Source organism: Dysidea avara, chromosome 4, assembly GCF_963678975.1.
Source record: "Dysidea avara chromosome 4, odDysAvar1.4, whole genome shotgun sequence".
Lineage (NCBI taxonomy): Eukaryota > Metazoa > Porifera > Demospongiae > Dictyoceratida > Dysideidae > Dysidea > Dysidea avara.
In genome coordinates this window covers 36337228-36362089 of record NC_089275.1, presented here as the reverse complement: position 1 = coordinate 36362089, position 24862 = coordinate 36337228, and the positions used below count along the sequence as shown (strand labels likewise).

Sequence of the window (24862 nt, the reverse complement as noted above, 5' to 3'; positions counted from 1 at the left end):
ATTAATGAAAAGATATCCTTGAGAGTTTAATCATGTGTTCTTTTGCTTTTTCTCAATTAAATAACTTGTATTATTGTCTAAGGACAAGAAACTGTTTGGTTTTGGGAATGAATTAAATCACCCAATTTGTAAGTTAATCGTTGTCCCACGCATTGTGAAACTACTACATGGTCTGATATAATTGAATATATCTCCTAGATAAAAGTTAATTTTAAAAAAAAATCTGAAATTTTCAATTGAGCATTCCCACAAATTTTGCATGTGCCCAAATGTATGGTTTTCCAAAATAGGGTCACATTTTATACTTACTCAAGTGACTGTGACTCTGATGATTCAGATGAAGCACATTCGCCTGTATGTAATTTGTGCAATACTGCATTATATTATTTTGATATATGTATGAGAGAAAAAACCATCATTATTATAATGAGACACAAACATTTAGGAATCCTCGGTCACATGCGACCACCAGACAGGGTTGGTTAAAAACACCTGGGTGGGCATGGCAAGGGAGTACAAAACATAAAGTAAGTATACATGAATGCACATTTAACTATAACTAAAGAGTCAGTCTGGGGAGGCAGGAAACCACTCACGACAATCCCTAGCCATAAATATTCTTTGAGATGCTGTAATACACTTCTGCGAAGCAGAATCCAAACGTTCCTTAGAGCTGCTTTTGACACTAATATATCCCGGTGAACAAAATGTAACAGGTTCCATAAGTCTTTTACACAATTGCAAGAAGGATGGTAGTGGCCTAGAATGCTATTAGCTCAGTATCATGTACTTTCCAGGCTGCTATTGCATAAAATTTACAGAGTAGTGATTGCGACATGCTTAACTAACCTTACTGTCTGTATGATTGTAGTTTTCAAACAAAAACAACTAACCTTGCCTTATTATATTACATCAATACACAAATAATCAAAGTGCTTTATTTATTAAAACTACATAATAAAATGCGCACATGCATGCACATATAGCTACATGCAATATACACAGCAAAATTAATGGCTAATGCAGTTTCTCAAGTCAAATATGGTGTACACATGTTATGATGCTGAACTTGAAATTACAATAATAAAAAATACAATGAAGGTAAGAATAGCAGCAATGTTGAAAAATAGTGCCCATCTTCCTTGTTTAATTCCACTATCAACGTCTCCTGCATTATAACTGGAAGAACTCTGCAGTAAATATACATTAGCAAGCTAAAAAGCGTCAACTACATCAGGAGTTTATAAGCACTGCATTCAGTACTTATAAGCTTCTGAACACAATGCCATGTACGTAGGTATAAATATTAGTTACCAGTGGTGTATCAGGACTTTCTGGATTGGTAGGGCACGGATCAATGTGAGGAAGTGTGAGGATAAACTTCCAAATGTTATTCCAAAAAGTAATAAAATCCAACTATGTATTTATGATAAAACATTAAGTGATTTTTCATCCTACAGTACTTATTGTGTTGTCTATACTTTAAATATCTTGAGTGGTTTATTAGAGCGTTTGACTGTTGTAGTGGAGAATATTGATCTTACATACAAACACCTCTAGAGCCAGAGTACTTTGCAGGGTCCAGATCCACCCCTAGATATGCCACTGTTAGTTACACAAATATAAGACTTGTAAATACTGCATACACATAAAATATAGTACCCTAAATTGACTAAACAGTAATACAAATTATATACAAGAAGTGTGTAGTAGTGGATACAATCAAAACATGTGTTAAGTGTAAAGCCAATTATCATCATAATCTTTTGTTGGTCATAGTTTCAATAATTTCTTTTCATTGTTTGTGCTGTGTTTTTTTGGTCAAGCTGCTAAATGCGATAATTATAGTAGACTCCACACATTAATCTCAAGGATTTGTCTGTGGAATTCTAACTTGCAAATTATATATCATACAGTACAGTAGTACTGTATATTAGAGATCATGAAAAACTGGGATTTTCCAGAAAATATAATCTATAAGTCAGTATATGACATCATAAATTTTTATATACAACGTGTATAATCTATACATACCATTATTGAACATATCAGTGCTGGAATTGCAAAAGGTAGTGATATCCAGGAGAAACATATGCTCAACCCCAGACATGTAATAGACATTCGGAGGTAGGTTCTTCCAATGACAGCTTGATTTGTCACCACAATGGTGCGTGGTTGTTCTTGTACAACAACCTGTGTTTGAATAGAAATAATAATAATACATACATACACATATGTGCATACTTCTCAGGTGTCTATGATATATATATATATATATATATATATATATGTACCACTTTCACACCTCAGATCAAAGGAAAGCCAGTACATATATATCACATATCGCACTGACTCAAAATTTTAAATATACGCACTGCGTATATCTCGTTAAGGCAGTGCGTATATCTCATTACACACTGCCTTAACAAGATATTGCATACCTAATGAGCCTTATCCACAATGACGTTTTATGACATCATGAGAATAAAGATGGCCGCGATAGTTGTGGGACTGCTATACAGGCACCTATGGTAAAAAAATTTAAATTGCTCATATTTCAGCCAGAAAAGAAGATATCGAGTTCTAAACAACAGGTACAGTCAAATTTTATATAAGACATTACGATGAACGAGTTTTGTCGCGTTTCAAATTTTTTTCTATATAGCGTACGTTTACAATAGCTTTTGTTACTTCGTAACCATACCTGTCGGTTAATGGTCGATATCTCCATGCCTAGCTGAAATGTGAGCAATCGAAAATTTTCTCCATAGGCGCCTGGATAACAGTCCCCCAACTATCACGGCCATTTTTATTCTCGTGATGTCATAAAACGTCATTGTGGATAAGGCTCATAGGTGTGCACACTATATCCAGAAATGATCAGATTTCTTTGATGTTTTACTGTTATCCTCTTCTCTTATATAGGGAATCAAGCAAGCTGTAATTGTGGGATTGAATTTTAATACATTAGCAGTAGTTTGTTTTTACTTTTGTAAATGTAGCAATTAAAGTAACATAATTAATACTAGTCTCTTAAAATTGCTATATTAGCAATAATAAAATCAAACTACTGTTTGATATATTAAAATTGAATCCCACAATCACAGTTTGTTTGGCAAAATTTAATCCCACAATGACAGCTTACTTGGTTCCCTATATAAGAGAAGGGTATAGCAACTAAAGATTTTGCCAATTAGGTGAGCCTACATGCTAAAGTAGAACATATTAGTTATACCATGGGCACTCGTACTTTGCCTGTATATACACACTCTTGCCCACGGTAAAACTATTACATATATTAAATCATCAAGTGAGTATTGTACCACAATAGTGACAGTACTGTAACTGAAAGTGAACACCCTTATGCATCCCCTTCCCATAAAAATCTCCTTCCCTTATCAGTCCTTATTGCCCTCAAATTATGCACGCTGTAGTGATTATTTACATACATGCATAATAAGAGTATACAAGTTTGGTGTGGTTAGTGGGTGAGTTGTATAGATATGGCATGCTACATTTTATGTTGTGAGTAGGTCTGCCTGTTGATGTAATATTGAAAATGAGGAACCGTATAGAACAAACTGTTCAAGAGAAAAGTTTAAAAATCGCTGGCACAAACACCTGTGACCCATGAATGCTGGCAATGTATAATTAGGCACTATACTTAGATCATAAGATGTATATATGCACAATATGATCATTGCTTTAAATTCTATCACCCTCATGGTAGCTACTGTACAGTGGAAAATTTTGTTAGCTATATTAAAGTATTAAAGTTATCAAGCAAAAGGGATTTATAATATGCATTAAAGATAGTAGCTAAGCCCCATATGAAATAATTGCGAGAGTCAGCTGTATTGAGGTTTCTGGAAAGTGAAATAGACCTATGTGTACAGTAAATGGTATTCAGAGCGACCAGGTATGTTAATTGTACATGTCATGCCTTGACATAATCTCCTAGGATCTATGCTCATGGATTGCATGGATATGTGTACAGCTCTCTTTAATTCAAATTTCTGTCTGTATGTATGTGTGCCTGTATTTTCATGTAGTGTTTCTGTTTATGTAATGGTTATACCACGGGCATGAGTGCTTTGCCTAGTATATACACACTTGTCCTTGGGCCAAAGAAGGCCCCCGGGCTAATGCGTATATATTATCTAATCAAAAACAGCCAAGCTGTAAAAAAAGGAGTGCGGCCCTTGAAAAAGCTATGGTGAAAAAAGATGTGAAATCCAAGGTGGCGGCCAAGAAATGGCTGTGATGGTAGGTTAATGGTAAAAATTTTAATAACAACAATTCAGGTGAATTTGGTGCCGCTTGGTCAATTGGCACAAAATTCACCTGAATTGTCGTTATTAAAATTTTTACCATTAACCTACCATCACAGCCATTTCTTGGCCGCCACCTTGGATTTCACATCTTTTTTCACCATAGCCTTTTCAAGGGCCGCACTCCTTTTTTTACAGCTTGGATGTTTTTGATTAGATTTCACTTCTTTTTGTATTTGTATACCCCAAAGCCGGCCTATGGCCAGCTTTGGGGCTTTTTAACCAATATATTTTTCCTTACCACAGGGAAAAGAAAAGCAGATTTTATAAGTACTTTAACTCATTCTGATTTTATCAGTAAATGTACAAATTATATATATAATGCATATATCAAGAGTTCATAATATAAAAAGAGAGCATATATTTATTACATGTCAAGTAATCCCCACAGGATAATTTGCAGCTGATCTCTCTACTGGGGGACTTGAAATGTAGCTGAACTCTCTACAGGGTGATCTGCTTGTACGTAGATGAACTCTTTACAGGATTCTCTCTACAGGGTGACTTGACTCTAGCTGAACTCTCTGCAGGGTTATCTGTTTGTAGTTGAATTCTCTACAGGGTGATTTGTTTGCAGCTGAACTCTCTACAAGGTAACTTCTTCTAGCTGATCTGTCTACAGGGTGACTTGTTTCTAGCTGGTATCTCTACAGGGCGATTTGTTTGTAGCTGAACTCTCTACAGGGTGATGTGTTTGCAGCTGAACTCTCTACATGGTGGTTGCTTTGTATATAGCTGAACTCTCTAAAAGGTGACTTCATCTAGCTGAACTCTCTACAGGGTGATCTTTTCATAGCTGAACTCTCTACAGGATGATTTGCTTGCAGCTGAACTCTCTACATGATGATTTCTTTGTAACTGAACTCTCTACAGGGTGATTTGTTTGTAGCTGAAATCCCTACAAGGTAACTTCTTCTAGCTGATCTTTCTACAGGGCGATTAGTTTGTAGCTGAATACTCTACAGGGTGTTTGTTTGCAGTTGAATTCTCTACATGGTGGTTTCTTTATAGCTGAACCCTCTACAAGGTGACTTCTTCTAGCTGATCTCTCTACAGGGTGATTTGTTTGTAGCTGAACTCTCTACAGGTGATTTGTTTGTAGCTGAACTCTCTACAAGGTGATACTTCTAGGTGATCTCTCTACAGGATGACTTGTTTCTAACTGAACTCTCAACAGGGTAATCTGTTCATAGCTGAACTTTCTACTGGGTGATTTGTTTGCAGCTGAACTCTCTACAAGGTAATTTCTTCTAGCTGAACTCTCTACAGGGTGACTTGTTTCTAGCTGATCTCTCTACAGGTTGATCAGCTGAACTCTCTACAGGGTGACTTGTTTCTAGCTGAACTCTCTACAAGGTAATTTCTTCTAGCTGAACTCTCTACAGGGTGACTTGTTTCTAGCAGATCTCTTTACAGGGTGACTTGTTTTTAGCTGAACTCTCTACAGGTGATTTGTTTGTAGCTGAACTCTCTACATGGTGGTTTCGTTGTAGCTGAACTCTCTACAAGGTAACTTCTTCTAGCTGATCTTTTTACAGGGCATATTTGTTTGTAGCTGAGTTCTCTACAGTGTGATTTGTTTGCAGCTGAACTCTCTACATGGGAGTTTCATTGTAGCTGAACTCTCTACAATGTGACTTCTTCTAGCTGAACTCTCTACAGGGTGACTTGTTTCTAGCTGATCTCTCTACAGGGTGACTTGTTTCTAGCTGAACTCTCTACAGGTGATTTGTTTGTAGCTGAACTCTCTACATGGTGGTTTCATTGTAGCTGAACTCTCTACAAGGTAACTTCTTCTAGCTGATCTTTTTACAGGGCATATTTGTTTGTAGCTGAGTTCTCTACAGTGTGATTTGTTTGCAGCTGAACTCTCTACATGGGAGTTTCATTGTAGCTGAACTCTCTACAATGTGACTTCTTCTAGCTGAACTCTCTACAGGGTGACTTGTTTCTAGCTGATCTCTCTACAGGGTGACTTGTTTCTAGCTGAACTCTCTACAGGTGATTTGTTTGTAGCTGAACTCTCTACATGGTGGTTTCATTGTAGCTGAACTCTCTACAAGGTAACTTCTTCTAGCTGATCTTTTTACAGGGCATATTTGTTTGTAGCTGAGTTCTCTACAGGGTGATTTGTTTGCAGCTGAACTCTCTACATGGGAGTTTCATTGTAGTTGAACTCTCTACAATGTGACTTCTTCTAGCTGAACTCTCTACAGGGTGACTTGTTTCTAGCTGATCTCTCTACAGGGTGACTTGTTTCTAGCTGAACTCTCTACAGGTAATTTGTTTGCTCTCTACATGGTGGTTTCTTTGTAGCTGAACTCTCTACAAGGTAACTTCTTCTAGCTGATCTTTCTACAGGGTGATTTGTTTGCAGCTGAATTCTCTACAGGGTGATTTATTTGCAGCTGAACTCTCTACAAGATGACTTCTTCTAGCGGAACTCTCTACAGAGTGATTGATTTTTTTGCAGCTGAACTCTCTATATGGTGGTTGTTTTGTAGCTGAACTCTCTAAACGGTGACTTCTTCTAGCTGAACTCTCTACAGGGTGATCTTTTCATAGCTGAACTCTCTACAGGATGATTTCTTTGTAGCTGAACTCTCTACAGAGTGATTGATTTTTTTGCAGCTGAATTCTCTACATGGTGGTTTCTTTGTAACTGAACTCTCTACAGGGTGATTTGTTAGTAGCTGAACTCTCTACAGGGTGATCTGTTCGTAGCTGAACTCCCTACAAGGTAACTTCTTCTAGCTGATCTTTCTACAGGGCGATTTGTTTGTAGCTGAGTTCTGTACAGGGTGATTTGTTTGCAGCTGAACTCTCTACATGGTGGTTTCTTTATAGCTGAACTCTCTACAAAGTGACTTCTTCTAGCTGATCTCTCTACAAGGTGATTTGTTTGTAGCTGAACTCTCTACAGGTGATTTGTTTGTAGCTGAACTTTCTACAAGGTGATACTTCTAGCTGATCTCTCTACAGGATGACTTGTTTCTAACTGAACTCTCAACAGGGTGATCTGTTCATAGCTGAACTTTCTACTGGGTGACTTCTTCTAGCTGAACTCTCTACAGAATGATTGATATTTTTGCAGCTGAACTCTCTACATGGTGGTTTCTTTGTAACTGTACTCTCTACAGGGTGATTTGTTTGTACCTGAACTCTCTACAGGGTGATCTGTTCGTAGCTGAACTCCCTACAAGGTAACTTCTTCTAGCTGATCTTTCTACAAGGCGATTTGTTTGTAGCTGAGTTCTCTACAGGGTGATTAGTTTGCAACTGAGCTCTCTACATGATGGTTTCTTTGTAGCTGAACTCTCTACAAGGTGATTTATTCTAGCTGATCTTCTCTACAGGGTGATTTGTTTGCAGCTGAACTCTCTACATGGTGGTTTCTTTGTAACTGAACTCTCTACAGGGTGATTTGTTTGTAGCTGAACTCTCTACAGGGTGATCTGTTCGTAGCTGAACTCTCTACAGGGTGATTTGTTTGCAGCTGAACTCTCTACATGATGGTTTCTTTGTAGCTGAACTCTCTACAAGGTGACTTCTTCAGGGAGACTTGTTTCTAGATGAACTCTCTACAGGGTGACTTGCATGTAGCTGAATTGTGTATCAGATTAACTGTTTGTAGCTGAATTCCGTACAGAATATCATGCAATGTAATATAATTCTGTAATGGAGTAAGTTATAAACGTAGCTGAATGCTCTATTAGGGTGACTGTTCTATTAGAGTATCTCGATCTCGCATTTGCTACACGTAGTTGCCTTTCGAATCATAACTCAGTGGTTTGTAATCCGATTCTTCTGTACTACTCAACTACTGCAAGGACGTTCTATGATGATCATTCCAGCTACATACTGATTTTCAGCTCATTGCTCTAAGCGGTTTGCCTGATAGACACGAAAACTAATAGTATTTTTATTCATAAAAATCGATCGCGTAATTTTGACACAGGTTGGGTTTTGTGTCATATCTCCGTGGTCTTTACCCCGATTCCTTTCAAACCACAAAAAGGCACTCTTACGATGGTTGCTCCATCTACATAGTAATTTTCAACTGATTCCTCAAAGGAGTTTACCCTGTAGGCGTGACAGACCTTCGACCTTACTTTACGCAAATAATCGGTTATAACTCCGTAACTGTTCATCGGATTCCTACCAAAGTTGGTACAGAGATCCGCCGTAATGAGTCCTTTAAGTGTGCCAAATTTCAGCCCGATCCAAGCACGCATTCGTGTTTTATGGCAGATTTTGCGAAGTGTGCGAAATGAAGAAGTAGAAGAAGAAGAAATCTAATCCAAAACAGCCAAGCTGTAAAAAAAGAGTGCGGCCCTGAGAAAGGCTATGGTGAAAAAAGATGTGAAATCCAAGGTGGCGGCCAAGAAATGGCTGTGATGGTAGGTTAATGGTAAAAATTTTAATAACGACAATTCAGTGAATTTGGTGCCGCTTGGTCTTGGCACAAAATTCACTTGAATTGTCGTTATTAAAATTTTTACCATTAACCTACCATCACAGCCATTTCTTGGCCGCCACCTTGGATTTCACATCTTTTTTCACCATAGCCTTTCTCAGGGCCGCACTCTTTTTTTACAGCTTGGCTGTTTTGGATTAGATTTCACTTCTTTTTGCATTTGTATACCCCAAACCATAGGCCGGCTTTAGGGCTTTTTAACCTGTCATTTTTTTCTTTACTACAGGAAGAAGAAAAGATGAAGAAGGGTGATTTCTTTGTAGCTGACCTCTCTGCAAGGTGATCCTTCTAGCTGATCCCTCTACCAGATGACTTGTTTGTAGCTGAACTCTCTACAGGGTGATTTGTTTGTAGCTGAACTCTCTACAAGGTAACTTCTTCTAGCTGATCGTTCTACAGGGTGATTTGTTTGTAGCTGAATTCTCTACAGGGCGATTTGTTTGCAGCTGAACTCTCTACATGGTAGCTTCTTTGTAGCTGAACTCTCTACAATGTAACTTCTTCTAGCTGAACTCTCTACGAGTGGCTTGTTTCTAGCTGATCTCTCTACAGGGTGATTTGTTTGTAGCTGAACTCTCTACAAGGTAACTTCTTCTAGCTGACCTTTCTACAGGGTGATTTGTTTGTAGCTGAATTCTCTACATGGTAGTTTCTTTGTAGCTGAACTCTCTACAATGTAACTTCTTCTAGCTGAATTCTCTACAGGATGACTTGTTTCTAGCTGATCTCTCTACAGGGTGACTTGTTTGTAGCTGAACTCTCTACAGGGTGATTTGTTTGTAGCTGAACTCTCTACAAGGTAACTTCTTCTAGCTGAACTCTCTACAGGATGACTTGTTTCTAGCTGATCTCTCTACAGGGTGACTTGTTTGTAGCTGAACTCTGTAAAGGGTGATTTGTTTGTAGCTGAACTCTCTACAAGGTAACTTCTTCTAGCTGAACTCTCTACATGGTGACTTGTTTGTAGCTGAACTCTCTACAATGTAACTTCTTCTAGCTGAACTCTCTACGGGTGGCTTGTTTCTAGCTGATCTCTCTACAGGGTGACTTGTTTCTAGCTGAACTCTCTACAGGGTGATTTGTTTGTAGCTGAACTCTCTACAAGGTAACTTCTTCTAGCTGACCTTTCTACAGGGTGATTTGTTTGTAGCTGAATTCTCTACATGGTAGTTTCTTTGTAGCTGAACTCTCTACAATGTAACTTCTTCTAGCTGAACTTTCTACAGCATGACTTGTTTCTAGCTGATCTCTCTACAGGGTGACTTGTTTGTAGCTGAACTCTCTACAGGGTGATTTGTTTGTAGCAGAACTCTCTACAAGGTAACTTCTTCTAGCTGACCTTTCTACAGCGTGATTTGTTTGTAGCTGAATTCTCTACAGGGCAATTTGTTTGCAGCTGAACTCTCTACATGGTAGCTTCTTTGTAGCTGAACTCTCTACAATGTAACTTCTTCTAGCTGAACTCTGGACGGGTGGCTTGTTTCTAGCTGATCTCTCTACAGGGTGACTTGATTCTAGCTGAACACTATACAGAGTGATTTGTTTGTAGCTGAACTCTCTACAAGGTAAATTCTTCTAGCTGACCTTTCTACAGGGTAATTTGTTTGTAGCTGAATTCTCTACAGGATGATTTGTTCGCAGCTGAACTCTCTATATGGTAGTTTCTTTGTAGCTGAACTCTCTACAGGGTGATTCGTTTGTAGCTGAACTCTCTACAAGGTAATGTCTTCTAGCTGATCTTTCTACAGGGTGATTTGTTTGTAGCTGAATTCTCTACAGGGTGATTTATTTGCAGCTGAACTCTCTACATGGTAGTTTCTTTGTAGCTGAACTCTCTACAACGTAACTTTTTCTAGCTGAACTCTCTACAGGATGACTTGTTTCTAGCTGATCTCTCTACAGGGTTACTTGTTTGTAGCTGAACTTTCTACAGGGTGATTTGTTTGTAGCTGAATTCTCTACAGGGCGATTTGTTCGCAGCTGAACTCTCTACATGGTAGTTTCTTTGTAGCTGAACTCTCTACAATGTAACTTCTTCTAGCTGAACTCTCTACAGGATGACTTGTTTCTAGCTGATCTCTCTTCAGGGTGACTTGTTTGTAGCTAAACTCTCTACAGGGTGATTTGTTTGTAACTGAACTCTCTACAAGGTAACTTCTTCTAGCTGATCTTTCTACAGGGTTATTTGTTTGTAGCTGAATTCTCTACAGGCGATTTGTTTGCAGCTGAACTCTCTACATGGTAGTTTCTTTGCAGCCGAACTCTCTACAGTGTAACTTATTCTAGCTGAACTCTCTACAGGATGACTTGTTTCTAGCTGATCTCTCTACAGGGTTACTTGTTTGTAGCTGAACTTTCTACAGGGTGATTTGTTTGTAGCTGAATTCTCTACAGGGCGATTTGTTTGCAGCTGAACTCTCTACATTGTAGTTTCTTTGTAGCTGAACTTTCTACAATGTAACTTCTTCTAGCTGAACACTCTACAGGATGACTTGTTTCTAGCTGATCTCTCTACATGGTGACTTGTTTGTAGCTGAACTCTCTACAAGGTAACTTCTTCTAGCTGATCTCTCTACAGGGTGACTTGTTTCTAGCTGATCTCTCTACATGGTGATTTGTTTGTAGCTGAACTCTCTGAGAGGTAACTTCTTCTAGCTGATCTCTCTACAGGGTGACTTGTTTCTAGCTGATCTCTCTACATGGTGATTTGTTTGTAGCTGAACTCTCTACAAGGTAACTTCTTCTAGCTGATCTTTCTACAGGGTGATTTGTTTGTAGCTGAATTCTCTACAGGCGATTTGTTTGCAGCTGAACTCTCTACAAGGTAACTTCTTCTAGCTGATTGTTTTACAGGGTAATTTGTTTGTAGCTGAATTCTCTACAGGGCGATTTGTTTGTAGCTGAACTCTCTACAATGTAACTTCTTCTAGCTGAACTCTCTACATGGTGACTTGTTTGTAGCTGAACTCTCTACAGGGTGATTTGTTTGTAGCTGAATTCTCCACAGGGCGATTTGTTTACAGCTGAACTCTCTATATGGTAGTTTCTTTGTAGCTGAACTCTGTACAGGGTGATTTGTTTGTAGCTGAACTCTCTACAAGGTAACTTCTTCTAGCTGATCTTTCTACAGGGTGATTTGCTTGCAGCTGAACTCTCTACATGGCAGTTTCTTTGTAGCTGAACTCTCTACAATGTAACTTCTTCTAGCTGAACTCTCTACAGGATGACTTGTTTCTAGCTGATCTCTCTACAGGGTTACTTGTTTGTAGCTGAACTCTCTACAGGGTGATTTGTTTGTAACTGAACTCTCTACAAGGTAACTTCTTCTAGCTGATCTACTTTTCTACAGGGTGATTTGTTTGTAGCTGAATTCTCTACAGGGCAATTTGTTTGCAGCTGAACTCTCTATATGGTAGTTTCTTTGTAGCTGAACTCTCTACAGGGTGATTTGTTTGTAGCTGAACTCTCTACAAGGTAACTTCTTCTAGCTGATCTTTCTACAGGGTGATTTGCTTGCAGCTGAACTCTCTACGTGGCAGTTTCTTTGTAACTGAACTCTCTACAAGGTAACTTCTTCTAGCTGATCTTTCTACAGGGTTATTTGTTTGTAGCTGAATTCTCTACAGGCGATTTGTTTGCAGCTGAACTCTCTACATGGTAGTTTCTTTGTAGCCAAACTCTCTACAGTGTAACTTATTCTAGCTGAACTCTCTACGGGTGGCTTGTTTCTAGCTGATCTCTCTACAGAGTGTCTTGTTTCTAACTGAACTCTCTACAGGGTGATTTGTTTGTAGCTGAACTCTCTACAAGGTAACTTCTTCTAGCTGATCTTTTTACAGGGTAATTTTTTTGTAGCTGAATTCTCTACAGGGCGATTTGTTTGCAGTTGAACTCTCTACATGGTAGTTTCTTTGTAGCTGAACTCTCTACAATGTAATTTCTTCTAGCTGAACTCTCTACATGGTGACTTGTTTGTAGCTGAACTCTCTACAGGGTGATTTGTTTGTAGCTGAACTCTCTACAAGGTAACTTCTTCTAGCTGATCTACTTTTCTACAGGGTGATTTGTTTGTAGCTGAATTCTCTACAGGGCGATTTGTTTGCAGCTGAACTCTCTATATGGTAGTTTCTTTGTAGCTGAACTCTCTACAGGGTGATTTGTTTGTAGCTGAACTCTCTACAAGGTAACTTCTTCTAGCTGATCTTTCTACAGGGTGATTTGCTTGCAGCTGAACTCTCTACATGGCAGTTTCTTTGTAGCTGAACTCTCTACAATGTAACTTCTTCTAGCTGAACTCTCTACAGGATGACTTGTTTCTAGCTGATCTCTCTACAGGGTTACTTGTTTGTAGCTGAACTCTCTACAGGGTGATTTGTTTGTAACTGAACTCTCTACAAGGTAACTTCTTCTAGCTGATCTACTTTTCTACAGGGTGATTTGTTTGTAGCTGAATTCTCTACAGGGCAATTTGTTTGCAGCTGAACTCTCTATATGGTAGTTTCTTTGTAGCTGAACTCTCTACAGGGTAATTTGTTTGTAGCTGAACTCTCTACAAGGTAACTTCTTCTAGCTTATCTTTCTACAGGGTGATTTGCTTGCAGCTGAACTCTCTACGTGGCAGTTTCTTTGTAACTGAACTCTCTACAAGGTAACTTCTTCTAGCTGATCTTTCTACAGGGTTATTTGTTTGTAGCTGAATTCTCTACAGGCGATTTGTTTGCAGCTGAACTCTCTACATGGTAGTTTCTTTGTAGCCAAACTCTCTACAGTGTAACTTATTCTAGCTGAACTCTCTACGGGTGGCTTGTTTCTAGCTGATCTCTCTACAGAGTGTCTTGTTTCTAACTGAACTCTCTACAGGGTGATTTGTTTGTAGCTGAACTCTCTACAAGGTAACTTCTTCTAGCTGATCTTTTTACAGGGTAATTTGTTTGTAGCTGAATTCTCTACAGGGCGATTTGTTTGCAGTTGAACTCTCTACATGGTAGTTTCTTTGTAGCTGAACTCTCTACAATGTAATTTCTTCTAGCTGAACTCTCTACATGGTGACTTGTTTGTAGCTGAACTCTCTACAGGGTGATTTGTTTGTAGCTGAACTCTCTACAAGGTAACTTCTTCTAGCTGATCTACTTTTCTACAGGGTGATTTGTTTGTAGCTGAATTCTCTACAGGGCGATTTGTTTGCAGCTGAACTCTCTATATGGTAGTTTCTTTGTAGCTGAACTCTCTACAGGGTGATTTGTTTGTAGCTGAACTCTCTACAAGGTAACTTCTTCTAGCTGATCTTTCTACAGGGTGATTTGCTTGCAGCTGAACCCTCTACATGGCAGTTTCTTTGTAGCTGAACTCTCTACAATGTAACTTCTTCTAGCTGAACTCTCTACAGGATGACTTGTTTCTAGCTGATCTCTCTACAGGGTTACTTGTTTGTAGCTGAACTCTCTACAGGGTGATTTGTTTGTAACTGAACTCTCTACAAGGTAACTTCTTCTAGCTGATCTTTCTACAGGGTTATTTGTTTGTAGCTGAATTCTGTACAGGCGATTTGTTTGCAGCTGAACTCTCTACATGGTAGTTTCTTTGTAGCCAAACTCTCTACAGTGTAACTTATTCTAGCTGAACTCTCTACATGGTGACTTGTTTGTAGCTGAACTCTCTACAGGGTGATTTGTTTGTAGCTGAACTCTCTACAAGGTAACTTCTTCTAGCTGATCTACTTTTATACAGGGTGATTTGTTTGTAGCTGAATTCTCTACAGGGCGATTTGGTTGCAGCTGAACTCTCTATATGGTAGTTTCTTTGTAGCTGAACTCTCTACAGGGTGATTTGTTTGTAGCTGAACTCTCTACAAGGTAAATTCTTCTAGCTGATCTTTCTACAGGGTGATTTGTTTGTAGCTGAATTCTCTACAGGGTGATTTATTTGCAGCTAAACTCTCTACATGGTAGTTTCTTTGTAGCTGAACTCTCTACAACGTAACTTCTTCTAGCTGAACTCTCTATGGGTGGCTTGTTTCTAGCTGATCTCTCTACAGAGTGTCTTGTTTGTAGCTGAACTCTCTACAGGGTGATTTGTTTGTAGCTGAACTCTCTACAAGGTAACTTCTTCTAGCTGATCGTTTTACAGGGTAATTTGTTTGTAGCTGAATTCTCTACAGGGCGATTTGTTTGTAGCTGAACTCTCTACAATGTAACTTCTTCTAGCTGAACTCTCTACATGGTGACTTGTTTGTAGCTGAACTCTCTACAGGGTGATTTGTTTGTAGCTGAACTCTCTACAAGGTAACTTCTTCTAGCTGATCTACTTTTCTACAGGGTGATTTGTTTGTAGCTGAATTCTCCACAGGGTGATTTGTTTGCAGCTGAACTCTCTATATGGTAGTTTCTTTGTAGCTGAACTCTCTACAGGGTGATTTGTTTGTAGCTGAACTCTCTACAAGCTAACTTCTTCTAGCTGATCTTTCTACAGGGTGATTTGCTTGCAGCTGAACTCTCTACATGGCAGTTTCTTTGTAACTGAACTCTCTACAAGGTAACTTCTTCTAGCTGATCTTTCTACAGGGTTATTTGTTTGTAGCTGAATTCTCTACAGGCGATTTGTTTGCAGCTGAACTCTCTACATGGTAGTTTCTTTGTAGCCAAACTCTCTACAGTGTAACTTATTCTAGCTGAACTCTCTACGGGTGGCTTGTTTCTAGCTGATCTCTCTACAGAGTGTCTTGTTTCTAACTGAACTCTCTACAGGGTGATTTGTTTGTAGCTGAACTCTCTACAAGGTAACTTCTTCTAGCTGATCTTTTTACAGGGTAATTTGTTTGTAGCTGAATTCTCTACAGGGCGATTTGTTTGCAGTTGAACTCTCTACATGGTAGTTTCTTTGTAGCTGAACTCTCTACAATGTAATTTCTTCTAGCTGAACTCTCTACATGGTGACTTGTTTGTAGCTGAACTCTCTACAGGGTGATTTGTTTGTAGCTGAACTCTCTACAAGGTAACTTCTTCTAGCTGATCTACTTTTCTACAGGGTGATTTGTTTGTAGCTGAATTCTCTACAGGGCGATTTGGTTGCAGCTGAACTCTCTATATGGTAGTTTCTTTGTAGCTGAACTCTCTACAGGGTGATTTGTTTGTAGCTGAACTCTCTACAAGGTAACTTCTTCTAGCTGATCTTTCTACAGGGTGATTTGTTTGTAGCTGAATTCTCTACAGGGCGATTTATTTGCAGCTGAACTCTCTACGTGGTAGTTTCTTTGTAGCTGAACTCTGTACAACGTAACTTCTTCTAGCTGAACTCTCTACAGGATGACTTGTTTCTAGCTGATCTCTCTACAGGGTGACTTGTTTGTAGCTGAACTTTCTATAGGGTGATTTGTTTGTAGCTGAACTCTCTACAAGGTAACTTCTTCTAGCTGATCTTTCTACAGGGTGATTTGTTTTGTAGTTGAATTCTCTACAGGTGATTTGTTTGCAGCTGAACTCTTTTACATGGTGGTTTCTTTGTAGCTGAACTCTCTACAAAGTGACTTCTTCTAGCTGATCTATCTACAGGATGACTTGTTTCTAACTGAACTCTCTACAGCGTGATCTGTTAATAGCGGAACTTTCTACTGGGTGATTTGTTTGCAGCTAAACTCTTTGCATGATTGTTTCTTTGTAACTGAACTCTCTACAAGGTGACTTCTTCTAGCTGATCTCTCTACAGGATGACTTGTTTCTAACTGAACTCTCTACAGTGTGATCTGTTCATAGCGGAACTTTTTACTGGGTGATTTGTTTGTAGCTAAACTCTTTGCATGATTGTTTCTTTGTAACTGAACTCTCTACAAGGTAACTTCTTCTAACTGATCTCTCTACAGGGCAATTTGTTTGTAGCTGAATTCTCTACAGGGTGATTTATTTGAGCTGAACTCTCTACATGATGGCTTATTTGTAACTGAACTCTCTATTAGGTACCTTCTTCTAGCTGATCTGACTACAGGGTGACTTGTTTGTAGCTGAATTCCCTACAGAATAACTTACAATGTAATATAACTGAGTAAATTATAAATGCAGCTGAATGCTTTATTAGGGTGACTGTTCTATTAGAGAATCTCAATCTCGCATTTGCTGCACCTAGTCGCCTTTCGAATCATAACTCAGTGATTTGTAATCCGATTCTTCTGTACTACTGCAAGGACTTTCTATGATGATTATTCCAGCTACATACTGATTTTCAGCCCGTTGCTCTAAGCGGTTTGCCTGGTAGATACGAAAACTAATAGTTTTTTTATTGATAAAAAATCGATCGCGTAATTTTGACACAAGTTGGGTTTCGTGTCATATCTCCATGGTCTTTATCCCGATTCCTTTCAAACCACAAAAAGGCACTCCTACGATGGTTGCTACATCTACATATCAATTTGCAACTGATTCCTCCAAGGCGTTTACCCTGTAGGCGTGACAGACCTTCGACCTTATTTTACGCAAATAATCGGTCGTAACTCCGTGAATGTTCATCGGATTCCTACCAAAGTTGGTACGGAGATCCGCCTTAATGAGTCCTTTAAGTGTGCCAAATTTCAGCCACATCCGAGCACGCATTCGTGTTTTATGGCGAATTTTGCGAAGTGTGCGAAATGAAGAAGATGAAGAAGAAGAAAAAAACGAAGAAATTAAAACGAAATTTTGTTCGCTCGTATCTCGGAAATGGCTTGAGCGATTTTCTTCAAATTTGGTATGTAGACTACCCTAACTGGGCGACACGTCTCTAGCAAATTTGGTTCCAATTGGATAAGGGATCACAGAACTACGTAGGTGTAAAAATTGCGTTTTCTTTCTTCCTGTTAATATACTCACGGTGTGGCGCGCCGGCTTCTTGGGCCGCACGACACACTATCGTGTGTCTTGATGTTAATATACTCACGGTGTGGCGCGCCGGCTTCTTGGGCCGCACGACACACTATCGTGTGTCTTGATAAACGAAGAAATTAAAACGAAATTTTGTTCGCTCGTATCTCGGAAATGGCTGGAGCGATTTTCTTCAAATTTGGTGTGTAGACTCCCCGTTCTGGCCAGCACCACTCTAGCAAATTTGGTTCCAATCGGATAAGGGATCACAGAGCTACATACGTGTGAAAATTGCGTTTTCTTTCTTCCTGCTAATATACTCACGGGTGGCACGCCGGCTTCTTGGGCCGCACAACACACTACCGTGTGTCTTGATAAAATATGCTAGGAAAAGCACTCCTACCCATGGTATAACTACTTTAGCATGCAGACTTACCTAATTGGTCAAATCGTTTTTCGTTATCTCCCTTCTTTCAGGGCCGCCCAGAGAAATTAAGGGGCTCAGGGCAAAGAGTTAAAGTGGGGCCCTTCACCCAAGTTGTAAGGTGAAGACCAAAAAAAAAAATAATAAAAAAAATAAAAGATCACAACCTGCTGGCAATGACAATAACTACCCATCACCAACCATATCTCCTTATCTATAAGCTTGCTACACTGCTCCTCTGAAGAATACTGTGACTGCTCTATTAGAGTATTTAGATATGACTGCTCTATTAGAGTTTATCGATCTTTTAAACAGGTATTCAGGGGGCCCTTCGTGGGGCCTCCTGGGGCCCCTTTCAGGCTGGGGCCCGGGGAAAAATGCCCCAGGTGCCCCCCCCCCCCCCCCCCCCCCCTGTGGGCGGCCCTGCCTTCTTTTATGTATCTCCCTTCTCTTATGTATGGAACCAAGTAAGCTGTGATTATGTGATTTAATTTGCCAAATAAGCTGTAATATTATTGCGGAGTTCACTTTAATACATCAACAGTAGTTTGACTTTTACTAATGCATCTGTATTGTAATTAATAAACTAGTGATATTCATGTTTCTTTAATTACCAATATTATTTCTTTGTGTGTTTTGAACATCTTAATGATGGTTTTTCTCTCTTTACAAAAGTATGAATCAAACTGCTGTTGAAGTATTAAAACTGAATCCCACAATCACAGCTTGTTTGGCAAAATTCAATTCCATATGCAATCATAGCTTACTATATAAGAGAAGAGAGATAACAGTAAAGCATCCAAGAAATCTGATGATTTCTGGATACATGACAAGATAAGATACTGTGCATACTTCTTATTAGGTGTGCATGTATTGAGTTAATATATATGCACTGTGTTAACGAGATATATACACAGTGTACAGTGTGCATATCTCATTAAGGAAGTGCGTATAATATCTCATTAACATTTCTGAACCAGTGGAACATGTGATTTATGTGTACTGGATTTCCTTTGATCTGAGGTGTGAAAATGACACATGTTTGTACAAAATATAAATTACTGTACATGTATGCGTCTGCATTCGATTCGTGTTGCATTTCTATATTGTATATTGTGACATGTGTGCTCAGAGTGGAAGAACAGCTAGACCAAGCACAGGAATTTAAACTTAATATTCATCAATTCCTAGGTGTCTGGAAAAAGATAAAACCAAAATATTTTGTAAATCAGAATAATAGCTATATTATTTTAGTGGATTCAGTATACAGTTACCATGGTACATCACAACATAAATACAGACCACTGGTGCTGCTTGCGTCACCACTGAAACTGATTGTACTATTGGCTGTATCACTGGCTGTGGTTGCATCATTGGAACTGGTTGCATCGGTTGCATCATTGGAACTGATTGCATCACTGGTGGCATTGCTTGTGGCTGAGCAAATTTATCTGCATCGTAGGCTGGGGGTTGTGGCTGAGCGAGGTATCCTGGCATTGCAGGTTGAATGTCTTGAGTTGGATAAACTTGTGGCAATCCAGGATTTGTCTGCTCTACTGGATAAGGCTGTTGCAAATACTGAGCTGGAGGATAGGCATCTGTCCAGCAAAACATATTATACAAACAGTGTAAAGTCATAAACTTAATAGTATCCCACTAGAGACCTGTAAGAGAGTTGAGCATATATGGGGAGCTAAAATTGAGACCCGGCATTAAAACTCCGTTGAATGAAGCATACCCCAGACCATATGCAGGTGGTATCTACTCTTGGAGCATTTTATGCTTTGCTGGATGCAAATATAATATATTAAAATGAGTATAACTGTTAATAAAGGTTCTATTTCAGTGGCTAAAAACTATATTTATAACTAAATAAGCCTAACCTGATACTGGGCAGGGGAAAGGTTGTTGTACTTACAGTCAGTGTAGTTCAAATTTGCATATATGAAGTACTGTACTTACTATATTATTAAAAACAGTTTAAGTGAAGGGAAATGCTCGTGCAGGTAAATTTTGAAATAGCTATAACAAGATTGAATCTGGAAGCAATTTGATAGAAATGATTGAGTTATGGAAGTAAGTTTAAGGAAATATATATGTAGCAAGTTTGTGGATTTTGCAAATTCCATACTTTTATAAATTAATAGTTAACTTATAGCAACTATAAATTTCTGTGTTAAATTTACCTGGACCAGGTTGTGGGTAGTTGGCTGGTGGCACAGGAGTTGTGCAAATATCACCTCTCCCTTGAATGGGTTCATTTCCTGACAAAATGTAAAGAATATGTAATGAAAGGTATAATGTTAAAGTGGCAAAATTACTTTGCAATTTACAAGACCAACCTAGCTATCTACAGGACTGGAATAAATTTGCTTTACATCCTACAGAGAATGGCAATACTAATTAAAACTTTAATGTGGGTCCACTGGAATCCTGTGCCAGTGGCCTGGTCACTGTACCATCATTATTAATATTGTATAAGTAATAATATATATAAATCTCATGGGTTTTCCAAAACAACATTTAGAGTGATCACTCTTAGCCACATATGTACACTGAAATCTGTGTATAAAATAAACCTAAGTACCAAAAGTTTCCTGATTAACAATGTGTCCTGATGCCCAGATCAGTTTCTATGCAAAGACATCACATATCCCAATATGCGTGTGTCCTCTGACTCATTTTTTCAAGTGTCCTGATTACAACAGGATCCACTGAATGCATGTATGCAGTATGCACAGTAAAATATGTCCTTTGTGCCAGTAAATCAAAGAAAAAAAACAGTTTAATCGAATTGCTAAAAAACTATACATTAAAATGGCTTGGTGATCTCTGTGCTGTGTGTTACGCATGTATAGTGATTCCAATATAACACAAGTACTTGGAAGTTCACCTGTACTAGATGCATGGTATAGGCAACCAGCAGACTGAACAGGGTTGTTAGAAATATACTAAATGAATGTATATAGCAATAGACAATCCATACAGAAACAGTTATGTAGATCATGATCATGTTATTGCAGTATTGCGGTGCAATTGAACTGTTACAATGCAGAATTGCATATATGTGTATATAACATGCTGAATGTATAGTCAATGCAGTTGTAGGTATTGTGCATGTCACATTGTGTATACAATTGTGAAATACTATAATAGCTATAATTATTATACTATAAGATCAATGTATGCATTGAATTACACAATATGATTTGTCATGAATCAATTTCAATTGAATGTACTATTGAGTTGCAGCGATTTGACAGATTTATTGCTATAGTAGAGTAGTTTGGAGCTAGTGCTACATACGTAGCTACACATAATATTATACTGAAAAGAAAAACAGGTAGTGTAGTCATAAAATGAGGTAAATGACTAGAAGGAAAATATACATTGCAATTCTTGACTATATAGAAAATTTTATTTAGGGGTGCCCTATGTCCTCTGTTGAAAAATAAGTTTTCATAATTAGTTAATACTTGGGGAAAGCTGTGATACAGATTTTAATTTTGGCATTTTTCAACCTGTATAGCTTCTGGGGGTTGTACCTCCATACCTCCCCCTCACCCCCCGTTAAAAGTCTAGTCATACAGCAGCATTCATAGCTACTTAGCCCCCCATATGTTAGGTCTAGAACTGCCAGTGGTCTTCACAATTACAGGCTGGGCAGACACCAATTACATGTATGTCTTGATTGTTTAGCTATATAATTATATATATAGTCTAGCTAATGTGTGATCCCACTGTAGAGTATATTTAAGCCATTCATATAACAATGAGATAAATAGCCAATACTGAGAGATCGATATAATAATTATATTATATAGCTATATAAGGAAATCTTCCAAATCTTGCAAGGTCGCTTATGATTATGATTACTGAAAACACAGTTACAAACTGATATGTTCAGGTAAAAAAGCTTATAATCTTGCAACATTTGTGCAAGCGAAAGACCTTTAATTTTCCTTACTCATCTGTAAGAATTGCTTATAGCTATATATTTGTGCAAGAATTTGGTGCAAGATTAGCTAAATTCTTGCAAGTTTTTTTATTTATTTTATTTATTTTTTACCTGGGAGCTAATATAGCTAGTGTCACTTATATAGTTAAGCCCCTGCAGCCGGTCCTATCAACGGTGAATATATCTTCGCTCCCAATGGTTTTACACTGGAACAAGCACGATTTCATGTTGTAAACATGTTTTCGTACCCGAATCATCCATACTACGTACGAAAATGTATTAATGCTCGGCATGCGTAGCTCACCTATACATGCTCCAAATCGCTTAAAAAACATTTCCGTTTGAGCAGCTGGCCCATCCGGCACCGCCCATGTACCAAAAGAGGGCTCAGGTGAACGCGAACAGACTATAGCTAGATTGTAACTTTATATTAGCTAACTTCTATCCTAAACTTTAAGAATGAACTTGAGAGGATTTTTTTTTTGTAGTGGTTGCTGAACTGAAAGTTTTTTTTATTTTCGCGTCAGAGTCTAGTCGTTTCCCCGAGCATTCGACTTTAGGGGACGCGAAAAGTAGTAGCATTAGCGTAAGGGTTAGGCTCGGGTTCAGCTTTGGTTTCTTCTTCACCTTTGGGTTACTGTATTATAGTGTACAGTATATAGTGAGACTATTATTATTATTATTATTGTTTACTGAGCAGTCAGCCCTGCTGGTGTGCTCAGGAATCACATAAACACAGTACAATAATATGATTGGAGTCTAGTCGTAAATAGATCAGTATCTGCAATTTCAATTGTATCAGTTGGTAGTATATGTTCCAGTCGTTGAGAAATAGCTGTTTTGGTATGCCGTGGTGGATGAGGTAGGTAAGATATAGTGAAGATGGTGGTATTGTCTTGTTGACTACTATTTATAAGGTAGAAAAGTAGGGATAGCAGGTAGCCAGCAGCGGTATCACAGTGGTAAGCCCACTGCCTACAGTTCCAATAGTCCAGGGTTCAAGCCCAGGTTGAGCTTTGTGGTATTGTTTTTCGTTTAGTGACCCTTTCTTGTCTACGTTATACGGCTGTCAGTTCAATAGCGAGTCTGGCTTATTGAACTGACTTTCGGTTCAGTAACCACTGCCCTTTTTTTGATAACAGAGTAGCTAACAATAGCTACATAGCTACATAAACTATGCAAAAGTGTGTTCTCTTGATTGCTATAAGTGCTAACATGCTAATTATCAATATGTATTCTGAACAGTATTACACATATGACTGAAAACATTAACCTGCACGAGAACAGTAAGACATGCATATCACTGAGCTTATCACATTGATTCTCTCTACTGGAATTCTTATTTATTGTGTTTTGGTAAACAGTATCTCGCCCGTGTAAAAACCATGTTAGTACTACAGTAGTTACTATCCACTCTACTATACTTATTCATACCCATATTATGTGTATGAATCGAAGCTTCCAAATTGCATGTAGCTACATTACTAATGCATGCATTGATGAACCGGACGCATAGCTACAGTATTAACACATGCCATTACCTTCAGTTGTAGGCATTGCCACATTCTGATAAATAGTGTCTGTTTGAGCATCACTCATACTTGTATTGAGATCAGAAATTTATCACTTCACAGATAAGTTGTGGTCATGAACAGAAACCGTGCAGTTATAAACCTACAACTACAAAAGCTTTAGAAAGAATTGTCATATTCACACTGACAAAGGCAAACAACAATGGAAGAGAGAAAGCACAGTGTTCAATCGGTTTCAATGTTGATACACATGCATGAAAACACATGCACGCATGCACCAGCTATTAGTTATAACACCAAGTTGATTCTTGGATAATCTGACTCCAGTTTAACTGTCATTAAGTTTGGTTTCAGCAAAACATGTTCTCAGATCCTCGTATATCAAGACACACGGTAGTGTGTCGTGCGGCCCAAGAATCCGGCGCGCCGCACCGTGAGTGTATTGACAGGAAGAAAGAAAACGTCATTTTCACACCTTTGTATCTCAGTGATCCCTCATCCGATTGGAACCAAATTTGCTACAGAGTTGTCAGCCAGCTAGGGAAGTCCACATTCCAAATTTGAAGGAAATCGCTCAAGCCATTTCCGAGATACGAGCTGCCAAAGGTTCGATTTTTTTCTTCGTTTTTTTTTCTTTTTTTTCTTCGTGTTTTCGCACACTTGCAAAAATTGCTATAAAACGAAAAGGCGTACTCCGATCGCCTTGACGTTTTGCACACAGAAAGGGAGTCCAAAGGCGAATCCTAGCATCAAATTTGGTGCAAATCCGATGAATGGTTCAGGAGTTATGACCGATTATTCGCGTGAAACAAGATAGATTTGTTGTCACGCCTACAGGGTAAACTGCTTCATAGAATGAGTTGAAAATTGCTATGTAGATGGAGTAACCATCGTAGGAGTGCCTTTTGGTGGTTTGAAAGGAATCGAGATAACGACCATGGAGATATGACACAAACCCCAACCTGTGTCACAATTACGCGATCGATTTTTAGGAATAAAAAGTATTAGTTTTTACGCCTACTAGGCAAACCGCTTAGAGCAATGAGCTGAAAATCGGTGTATAGCTGGAATAATCTTCATAGAAAGTCCTTGCAGTAGTATAGAAGAATTGGATTACAAACCACTGAGTTATGATTCGAAAGCCAACTCCGTGTAGCAAAAGCGAGATCGCGATACTCTAATAGAACAGTCACCCTAATAGAGCATTTGGCTAATTTAATTACTCCATTATAGAATTCTATTACATTACAAGTTATTCTGTAGGGAGTTCAGCTGCAAACAGTTAATCTTATAGACAGTTCAGCAAGAAACAAGT

The 24862-nt window shown here is 38.6% G+C and overlaps 1 protein-coding gene across 1 annotated transcript; it reads right to left on the bottom strand.

Annotated features, from left to right (window-relative positions):
• Positions 1 to 905: 905 nt before the first annotated feature.
• LOC136253354 (uncharacterized) lies at positions 906 to 23685 on the bottom strand. The gene is made up of 5 exons (XM_066046008.1): positions 23557 to 23685; positions 20244 to 20321; positions 19360 to 19655; positions 2035 to 2193; positions 906 to 1190 (listed from the first exon to the last, which is right to left on the bottom strand). The coding sequence occupies exons 1-5, from the start codon at positions 23612 to 23614 to the stop codon at positions 1056 to 1058; spliced, it is 726 nt and encodes a 241-aa protein (XP_065902080.1). The 5' UTR covers positions 23615 to 23685; the 3' UTR covers positions 906 to 1055.
• Positions 23686 to 24862: the final 1177 nt, after the last annotated feature.